The sequence below is a fragment of the Nothobranchius furzeri genome, chromosome 6 (assembly GCF_043380555.1).
Source record: "Nothobranchius furzeri strain GRZ-AD chromosome 6, NfurGRZ-RIMD1, whole genome shotgun sequence".
Lineage (NCBI taxonomy): Eukaryota > Metazoa > Chordata > Actinopteri > Cyprinodontiformes > Nothobranchiidae > Nothobranchius > Nothobranchius furzeri.
The window spans coordinates 71,746,189-71,757,344 of NC_091746.1; the positions used below are offsets into that span (position 1 = coordinate 71,746,189).

General features: G+C 42.9%; 1 protein-coding gene across 1 annotated transcript in view; it reads right to left on the reverse strand.

Moving 5' to 3' along the window:
• The window catches only part of nim1kb (NIM1 serine/threonine protein kinase), a 10,891-nt gene extending 3,240 nt beyond the window's left edge, over positions 1-7,651 (reverse strand). Inside the window, exons 1-3 of the mRNA XM_054744661.2 lie at positions 6,683-7,651; positions 6,286-6,558; positions 4,392-4,660 (exon numbers count right to left, since the gene is read on the reverse strand). Coding sequence (XP_054600636.2) covers positions 4,392-4,660; positions 6,286-6,556 — 540 coding nt within the window. The 5' untranslated portion in view covers positions 6,557-6,558; positions 6,683-7,651. The remainder of the gene's footprint in view (positions 1-4,391; positions 4,661-6,285; positions 6,559-6,682) is intronic.
• Positions 7,652-11,156: the final 3,505 nt, after the last annotated feature.

Sequence of the window (11,156 nt, forward strand, 5' to 3'; positions counted from 1 at the left end):
ACGAAAATCCAATCAGAAAACAGAAAAGATAGGGGAACGGAAAAAGAACCAATCAGCAAATGGAACAGGCGGGACTAGAGGAGGAAAGGACCAGTTATAAAGGTGCTACTGTGGTAGCAGCGAGCGTTGGTGGGGGTGGAGCTGAACTGAACCCAACTGAATGCGCAGATCTGCACATCTGGTTGTTGTATTGTTTTCGTGGCGCTACGTTCAATATCAGCATTCGGTGTTCTAGCAAGGAGAAAACATTCACCTTAGTAGACCTGTGCAGAAAAACTTTCTTACCTTTAGTTTACCTCCCTGCATTACATGAGGAACATCTATTAAAGCTTTGATAGTATGATGTCATTTCCTGTCATGTTTACAACTACTGGGCATTATACTGATGTAAATATAAATTATACTTTATTAATAATGAGACAAAATTTCAAAATGTCATGGTTTATTTAGGTATTTTCCATGAATTACTGTTATTAAGACAATTATAACTAGAGATTTATTGATATAAAGGTTAGGTTTCAAGTAGCTGTTAACATTTCCTTTCCAGAAGTTGAAAATTAGTTCATTAGAAGAAAAAATATATATATATATAAAATTAAGGAGAACTTTAGTCAAACAACTAAATGAAAAAAACAAAATCACCACTGGTCCAAAGAGCTGTCAAGACACCAGAGAATAAATTGTGGAACTCCACAAGGATGGAAAGGGCTATGGGCAATAGCCAAGCAGCTTGGTGAAAATAAACCAGCTGTTGGATCAATTGTTAGAAAATGGAAGAGACTAAAGCCGACTGTCAGTCTCGTTGGACGAAGCTCTTGGTGGTCACTGGTGAGGTTTCACTGATGAGGACGGTGGGGAATCGGCCCAGAACTAAGCAGGAGCAGCTGGTCGAGCATAAATGAGTACACCCCACTACATTCGTCAGAAAACCTTTAGTTTCCAGTAGGGCTGGGCAATAAATCCAAAATTTATCGTTATCGAAATTTCCGACTCTTCTCGTGATGATGTTTCCCTCGTCAATAAATTAGATAATAAAAAATGAAAAGGTGTGTGTAGGTCGGCAACGTTCATGTGCTTTCAAGGAGCTGCACCACCTTGAGTCACGTAAAAATCGGACTCAACATAATACTCGTGCCAGCCCCATCTAGTGGACAACTTTTGTTTCTGCATACCTGTAGTTGTCCTCATTTATCGTTATCGAGGTGCAATCCTCAATATATCGTGATAGTGATTTTAGGCCATATCGCCCAGTCCTAGTTTCCATTCAGAATCAACATATTCTATGAGATACCATACCACAAAATACTCCCACAAATGTGGGCCACTCACTCACAACTCACAAGGAATTCATTTATACCAGAGACCACAGCAGGTTTTCCACATAACGACGACTCCCTCCCGCAGTAATGCATTTGACTGCAGCTGGTGATGTTTATGCTGGGAACTAACCAGAGAATTCCACGCAAATGATCACAGAACTCCATGTGAATCTGTCCTGAAGGAAATAAACACAATTTCTAAGAACTGAGGATGTTCAGGAAGCCACCTTCAAAGGGGATATAACAAACGATTGTTTCCTTACATTTGTATTATGAATCCTGCTGTCAGATGTGGTGACGGAGGCCCAGAACCTGTACACCTGTTTCTGTTCCTCCAGGCCCTGTCTCTGAGTTTTTGGATCAGATCTCTGATTTTTTTTATCTGATTTGGTGCTAAATACTGATAAGGTCATTGTAGTGGGGGATTTCAACATTCATGAGGACATTGAAAATGATAGCCTCAATGTAGCCTTTAGTAATATCTTAGACTCAATTGGTTTTACTCAAAGAATACATAGCTCCACCCACTCCTGCCATCATACATTGGACCTTGTTCTGACTTATGGCATTGAGTGTAAGGAAATAACAATCTTTCCACATAATCCAGTCCTCTCGAACCACTTTCTGATAACCTTTGAGTTTTTTATAACTGAGTTTTCGAGACATGAAAGTAAATTTCATTATAGTCGGTCTCTATCTGACAACGCAGTCGCGTCTTTTAAATCAACTGTTCCATCTTTACTGTCCTCAGCATCTCAGAGTAACGTAGCAGAGGGCAATATTTTCAGTTCTAGCCCCTCACAAATTGATGCCTTAGTTCATCATGTTAATTCCTCTTTACGTGTGGCATTAGATGATGTTGCCCCTTTAAAAAAGAAGGTAATTAGGGACAGGAAGTTGGCTCCCTGGTTTAACTCTCATTTACGAGCCTTAAAACAAAACTCTAGGAAATTGGAGAGAACATGGCGCTCTACGCACCATGAGGAGGCCTACCTATCCTGGAAAAATAGTCTTGTGCTTTATAAAAATAAGCTTCAACAAACTAGAACTGCTTATTTTTCAGCATTAATTGAGGAGAATAAGAATAATCCTAAATTTCTTTTCAGTACAGTTGCTAAACTTACACAGAATCATAGCTCTGAGCCATATATTCCCTTAGCCCTCAGCAGCAATGACTTCATGGGATTTTTTACAAGTAAAATTAATTCTATTAGAAACAAAATCTTTAGCATCCTCCCTAATGCGATTTCTTCTTCCTCAGTAAGTGAGGCAGCATCAGAGGTAACTGTAGAACCTCATCTGTGTTTGAACCGTTTTGATCCAGTTAAGCTTTCAGAGTTATCAAAAATATTAGCTTCATCTAAACCTTCAACTTGCATTTTGGATCCAATCCCAACCAAATTATTTAAAGAAGCATTTCCTTTGGTTACTGCCCCATTCTAAATATAATCAATCTATCCTTAGTAAATAGATATGTACCACAAGATTTTAAGGTTGCTGTAATCAAACCTTCACTTAAGAAGCCTTCTATGGATCCAGATGACCTAATGAATTATAGACCAATATCTAACCTTCCATTTTTATCCGAAGTCATGGAGGAAATAGTGGCCATCCAAGTATGTGAGCATCAAGAATTTGCTTAGTCAATCACCTGACCTGAATGGCATTACATTAATCTCCGAGAACAAAGTAAGGAACATTGGTGTTATCTTTGACCAGGACATGTCATTCAGATCCCACGTTAAACAGGTTTGTAGGATTTCCTTTTTCCACCTTCGGGATATTGCTAAGATTAGAAGCATCCTTTCCAGGAGTGATGCTGAAAAACTAGTTCATGCATTTATTACATCAAGACTGGATTACTGTAATTCATTACTCTCAGGAAGTCCACAGAATGTAGTCAAAAGTCTTCAGCTTGTCCAAAATGCTGCAGCTAGAGTTCTGATGAGAATTAAAAAGAGATCATATCTCTCCTGTCTTAGCTTCCCTACATTGGCTACCTGTTAAATTCAGAATAGATTTTAAGATCCTTCTTCTCACATATAAAGCTCTTAATAATCAAGCTCCATCATACATCAGTAATCTGATTGTTCCATACGTTCCTAACCGAGCACTTCGCTCTCAGACTGCAGGTTTACTGGTGGTTCCCAGAATATCTAAAAATAGGATGGGAGGCAGATCTTATAGCTATGCTGCTATAGGCTTTGCTGGAGGACACACTGACCACTTTCCACACTCGACTACTTTCTTCTACTATCTGCTCTTTAACTGTATTATTTTCTGCTATTTCAGCTGTTAACTTTATTTTTTCTCTAAGTGTTTTTCTCCCCAGAAGAAGCTACAATGATGTTCTGCTGAGCTGTGGTGGCCTCATGGAGGGGGCCATCGTCTAGCACACTGCTGCTAACCACTTAAACATTCTCCCTCTCCTGATAATAACTTTTGGTTTCCTTGACTTTTGATGTGCTACTACTAGTTTATCCGTTTAATTATAGATTCACTAGGATAAATACAATAAAGTTTATCTTTCACCGAATAGAATATTTACTAAGACATCACAATATAACTGTAGACACATTACGTGTGTGTGTGTGTGTGTGTGTGTGTGTGTGTGTGTGTGTGTGTGTGTGTGTGTGTGTGTGTGTGTGTGTGTGTGTGTGTGTGTGTGTGTCTGCTCTGTCTTCTCCATCCCCAGTGAGTCGTGGTGGATGGCTGCTTATACTGAGCCAGGATCCTCTGGAAGTTTCTTCCTGTTAAAAGGGAGTTTTCCTCTCCACTGTCGCTTTATGCTTGCTTAGAATGAGGATTGCTGTAAAGACTCTGACACTAGTCAGTGACTCGATGCAACTTGCTGGGTTCCTTATTTAGGAAACTTTTTACTGATTGGCTTAATAACCTGACCTGTATTGGAATGTTTACTGTTTGAAGGCCCTTGAGATGATTCTGGTCTTGATTTGGTGATTTATAAATAATCTTGAATTGAATTTAATACTGAAGCAACACGGATAGCTCAGCTAACAGCTTGCTGTTTAAGTTGCTGCTGATCTGTGATCCGACTCCACACAAACCCACCATGTATTTGACGGCAGAGAGGATTTGGGCGAAGGTGATTTTGCTGCTGTTGTCGGACAGTTTTCCCTCGGTGCAGATCCGGTTGTGGAGGTCTCCTCCGCTGGCGTACTCCAGCACCAAGAAGAGGCGGCTGGGCGTCTCCACGACCTCGTACAGACGGACAACGTTGGGATGCTGTAGGGACTCCATGCTGCTGATCTCCCGGGAAAGCAGGCGCTGAGCCTGAGTGTCCAGTCGCATCCGGTCCAGGATTTTCAGGGCCACTTTGTCTGTAGGGGGCAGAAAGAGGTCAGGCTGGGGCATTTTTCGTAAGACTGGAATGCAGGCTGTGAATTGATCTGGCAGTCATTCAGATTCAGGATATTTCCGGTTTGGATTTTAGGATCATTGTGGTTTTATGACTTTATGCATTGTTTTTGTTTATCTCTGTGAAGCACTTTGTGATTCTCTCTCTGTGATGAGTGTTATAGAAATAAAATTCAGTTACAATGACTCAGTAACATGTTCTAAGTAGAGGTCAACTGAAATGAGTTTCTCTGTTGCCGATGTCGATAAGCAGAGGTCATGCTCAGCTGATTGCAGATTTTTTCACGACTAATATCTAGGTATTTTCCACCTTATCTGCGACCTAAAATGTTTGGAATAACAGTGGAAGCACATTTCTGAATCTGATCTTTATTAAAATCAAACATTTAACCAGTTAATCAAACAACTCCATAAACTGACCAAGTCTTAAAGAGCAAGTCACCCCCTGCCAAATTCTTACTCATCTCCCACTTCCTGTTTGAAAAATGCAACAAATGCTGTTGCCTAGTAGACCGAGAGGGCAGAGCCACTAACAAATACACACACTCACAACATTGTGACATCATAATGTACCATCTAACATCATAGTGTACCTCTTAACCAATAGCGATGGCAGATTTAAATTCAAATGCAGTGCAGAGTTTTTACCTGACGACGGTGCAACATTGACAGTTTTAGGCAGATAATTTAAATTTTTACTAAGATTAACTAAAGTGCCAAATTATTGACTGAACATGTCTACGGAGCAATTAGACACTCATTTATATAGTTTATCAACAAAAAAAAGTTGATTAGAGGGTGACTTGCTCTTTAAATTCCGCCTTTATCTTTTAAAGAGCAAGTCACCCCTACCAGATTCTTACTCAACTCCCACTTCCTGTTTGAAAAATTCAACAAATGCTGTTGCCTAGCAGACCGAGAGGGTGGAGCCGCTAACAAATACACACACACACAACATTGTGACATCATAATGTACCATCTAACATTATAGTGTACCTCTTAGCCAATAGCAACATCAGATTTAAATTCAAACGCGGTGCTGAGTTTTTACCTGACGACGGTGCAACCCTGACAGTTTTAGGCAGAATATTTAAATTTTAACTAAGATGCACTTAAGTGCCAAATTACTGACTACATTTGTCTGCAGCACGATCAGACACTCATTTACATAGTTTATCAGCAAAATAAATGTTGATTTGGAGTGACTTGCTCTTTAAAGACGAGTTCAGGCCGAAACATGTCAGGAAAACAATATCTAATTACTTCACTGTGTTAAATAAGAAAAAAGATGATTATGAATCAACACAGAAAGAATATACAGAAAATTATTAAATTTACTAATCCTGTAAATGAAAAGTGAACTGATGTTAATGTTTTACAGCGGTTTTTAGGCAGACATCTGCAGTAGCGCCCAGCTGCCAGCAGCGCTACCAGAGTGGCGTATCGGCTGATGTCGGTATCATAAGTGGTAAATGTCAGCCTGGAGTATCGGTCTATCCACAGTTCTGAGAGAATCTTTTGTTTTTGTAAAAGGAAAACAAATCCAACCACTGGAAGTTTTATGGTTCCTCTCACGATGTTGGTCTACCTTTGGTCAGCGCGTGAAAAGCCAGTTTGACCCTGGAGAAGGTCCCGTAGCCGATCTCCCCTCGGACCTTGTAGAAGCCCACCCTGCGGCCGATGATCAGCTCCTTGATGGTTTTCTCATCTTTGCACAGCGCCGTGGTGAGCTTCTGCAGAGGCGTGAGGTGCAGCGAGCCGCCCCCCTCGTCCTCGGGGCCTCCGTCGGAGCTCTCTGTCAGACTGCAGAGGCTGTGAGAGAGCTTCAGACGGGTCACCTGGTACTGGTCTCCGGGCATTTCTGCACAACCAAAGCAGGTCTTCAAACTGCACAAGGGACTCTGAGGGACTAGTCACTCAGGAGGACAGAAAAAAAAAACACTCTGGTCTTTAATAATTACGAAACAAAATAAAATTCCTCTTACCGAGAATCCGGATTATTTCTTCACATCCAAATGTTTCTGATCCATTAAAAATAGAAGCAGGTTCTCCTTTTGGCCCCGAAGGAACCAGAACCAAACCACTCCATTACAAGATGGAACAAAAACATCATCGACTCCGCCTGCTTCCCTCCAACAGAGGGATGAACTCTGAGTACACACAGAACAGGTGGGGGGGCTCCTGATGCCCCAGGCCACACCTCCTCACCCCCCGCCCTCCTGCTTCTCCAGAGGACGAAGGTTAGGACTGTATCATCATCTGTAATCCTTTTTGAATTGAGGTCTGCCTTAAATCAATATAAACCATAAAACGTGGGGAACATCAGCAGCTCTGGGTGACCAGAACATTATGACCTTATACGGGAATAACACCTGAGCCATGAGAAAGACGTTTTATTTCTGTGAAGTTCAGCTGCAGGCTGTTGCAGAGATGAAACGTTATGTAAGGGTATTACCCAATGTCCCCATGCAGATTAGCTACAGTGGCTGAAGAGCACAGATAAACAGATTACAAAGATCAGCACCTCAGGGGGCGGAGCCACTCCATTCAGGTGTTCTAACCTTGTGAGGAGGAGAAGAAACGCCTCAATGTGACTTAATATCGCTGACCTTCTCAAATGATTCATTGAGATTAATCCGAGGTGCTGGTTTGGGTCGCTTACGGGGTAGAATGGGTCAGTTGACCCAGCAGGACCTAGGGCCTCATTTATCAAGCTAGCTTACACACAAAACGGGGTCGGAAAACTGCGTAAGCAACTTTCCACACAAACTTTGGGATTTATGAAAGAAAACTTGGAGGAAAAATGTGCGCAACTTTAAGTTGACTAAGGACCTGGCTTACACACATGTTGGACATGGAGAACACCTGCAGTGCTGCTGCTGGGAAGATACAATTATGAAATCCTGCAGCATCATCACTTGTACCGCTTCATGTTCACACAGAACAAGACCCCCCCCCCCCCCCCCAAAGTGCAGAATAAGGAATGCTGACTATCAGCAGGGGGACAGATTGAGACAGGACGTCATGCGTCTGTGACAGTGTGTGTCCTGTCACTGTGACCCGATTCACCACGCGCCCTGGCTACTTGGCCAAGGCAGATCTCCGTTTGGCTGATGGGTTAGCGTGCGTGACTTTCACCCGGGAGTTGAATCCCGGTCAGACCATTTTTTTTTATATCCGCCACAGATCTCTCTGAAGAAGTCAGCATTGACGGCTTCAGCAACGCTGTGCCACTCTGTGGATTTTCTCTTATTTGTTTTGCAAAAGCACTTCCTTTCATTTCTCCACCTCACCCACAGGTACCTCAACTTCTGCTTCTGTGAAATAGCGCTTCCTTGATCTGCCTTGATCTACGGTCGCCATGTCACTGGCGGAGCGCTGCAACAGCCGGCTTATATATATGCATGAGATCCACAAGGCACTTTGCATTGACCATTTATGGCAGTAAGTGGGCGTGGTGAGGGCGGGATGTGACTAAAAAGCAGCTGAGAAACATTCTCATTAGTCTCTGATTTATAAAGCGGAGATTGCGTGCAGCTGTGTGTCCTCCATGTTTGATAGATCACTAACCTACTTGGCGTAAGTACATTTTTTTGCTGAGCTTAAGTACGGTTTTAGTAAGGATTCTACGCCATGTTTGATAAATGAGACCCCTGGTTCGGAACCTCAGGGATCCAGGTTTGTTCTCATCATTTATAAACTGGGTTTACTCGGGTCATCGTTGTCAGAGGGGTGGGCAAAAAAATCATATCACGATTTGGTTTTTGCAAAATCACAATCAAGTTCTTATCATGATTTTTTCTATTTCTACAATTCAAACACACACACACACACACACACACACACACACACACACACACACACACACACACACACACACACACACACACACACACACACACACACACAAATCCCAGTTGAGAGCTAGAGATACATTTATTTATTACACATTTATAATAAATATAAAATAATTTGAATTCCATCTAGAGGCGGCTCATTTCACATCATCCACAATATTTCCAGTAATTATTTTTGTACAGAGGAATAATCGATCATGTTAAGCTAAATTTATGACGCGTCCTCATCTCACGCATTCTCTAGTCACGATTACACTCCCGCTATTTGTGCCTCACTGCTTTCTGTAGCTGTTTCCCGTCAATGCGGGGAAGGACTTGGCATAAACAAAGCTCCGGTCGGCAGCCACCATGAGAAGGCTCACTAAAGCACACATGAACGTCCCCAAATAATAAAATGCAAAGTTTAGAGAACACTGACCCAGAGGTTCCCTGATCGAGTAGACGGGTGAGAACATGTTATGACAGGAGGGACAGAGCACGCTAGTGGCTAACGTTAGCGTCTAGCCAGTGTGCCTTTTCAAAGATTTATATTTGTTTATGTCCGCATCTTAATACATCGATTATTAGATTATTTTCCTCAGCTCTACCGAGCACCCCAGCTAAACAGACAAACACACTAGGGCTGAACGATTTTAGGAAAATATTGAATTGCAATTTTTCTAGCAGAAATTGCGATTTCGGTTCAATTCACAATTTTCTGCAAAGGTCCAACCATACATATATGGACAATGGGTTTCCACAGACTCCAGTAAGTTTTTGTACTAAAATGGGAGGTGGCCACCACCGCCATTTTGACCGTGTCACAGGTTCCGTCAAGCCCAGACAATTCCATTAAAGGGAAGAGAGGTGGAGCTGAGGGTGGGGCTGTAAGGCTGGGATCAACTGACGACACCCAGTCGAACTAGCTACAAGCTAACCTGAAGCTAACCCAAAGCTAATGCGGAGGTGGGAGCTAAGCTAACGGAGGTAGCAACCTAGCTACAACCGGAGTTAACTGTGCAGAACACCAGAGCTTCTGAGTCAGAGCTACGCCGGGCTGACCGCTGGGTAAAACCGGGTGGAACACAGAGGTCTCCGAGACCTCCACAAGCCGGCAGCCGCACAGCAGACAAGCGCAGCTGCAATCTGAGATGCGCAGAGCTGCGGCTGGGGAGAACCGGGTGGAAAGATTTCCATCCCAGAGCTCCACAAGCCGTCAGCCCGCGCAGAGGACAGAAGCCGCGATCAGACAGAGACGTGTCGAGCAGCGGGGAGGGGAGAACCGGTGGAAAACATCGGTCTCCCGAGAGCTCCACAAGCCGATAGTGGGACCCCAGCTCCACCAACATGTTATATTTCAACCCATTTTCTAAAGTGCAGCATTATGTTAAATGCACTGGGTTTTACCCTATTACATTTAAATTTCATGGTTAAACAGTACATGTTAAAATCTAAGCTCAGCTCGGCAGTGACCTAAAATACATAAATATAATTTTACTTACAGAAAAAAATGAAGTGGAGACTCCTTGGACGCTCTATTAGTGCAATTAATACCACAGCAAGTCATTTTGTCCAACGATTGCACAAAAAATATCCAAAAAGAACACACAAACACAGAGACTCAAAATGCCGGAACAGTTTCCAGGCCAGACCGAAGCTCTACTGAGGCCTTTCCCCGGAGCTAGCTCTGTGGTCACGTGGGTCTGATGCTCATTAATTATACAGAATTTTAGGCTTTTAATACACTTAAACAGAAGAGTGAGAAAAAAATTCACCCCCCTCAGAGTTGTCATGAGTGTAAACTAGATCATTTAAACCTAAAACATGTTTTGGTACCAGGCTGTAAACATGTTTATTTCTGCTGTGAAATTGGTATTTTTAACATGGGAGTCAATGAGGATTTGCTCGCTTCTGACATCAGCCCCTAGTGGATGAGGGTGGAACTGCAATTTATGGTACTTCCGGGTTGAGACCAATTTCTGAGCCGCATTGTGGGGGCTTGCAAATAACCCGAACATGCAGCTCTGGCAGCTGTGGAGTTGGGCTTGGCTCTGGATGGTACACCCCACCCCCCTCCCCCACACTGGCTTTTGCCGCCGCCACAACACAGGCGGAAAAACCCCGGATGTAAAAAAATTACACAACTGATCCTGGATCAGTCAAAACCGCTAAAACCGCAGCTTTGACGGTCACGTGATTGTGCTGTTTGAAATGCAATTTCGGTCCAAAAATAATAGACCGTTCTGCCCTACAACACGCCGACTTAAACTTGCTCTGACTGGTTCATCGGTGTATCTTTCGTGTCGACAGAAGCAGACTAGCGAACAGCATGACTCAGCTGAGAACAAATGTGTGCCTGTAGGCGAGTCCAGAAATAATGGCACAGGTAATAGAATGTGTCGTCCAGGGGCGCGTCCAGGGAGTGGCCTGGGGTAGCACATGCCACCCTTAGAATCTGATTGCCCCCCCCCCAGGTGCCACCCTACTAAGTTCCAGTTTAAATTGACTTTACATTGTTGACAAAAGGCTTGAGTTGTAAACTCCAAAAAGAGTGTGTGGTAGCATGCACCTTTAACATTGTCTTCTAGCCCAGGCCTACAGAACATTTCTGTAGTATTAATAT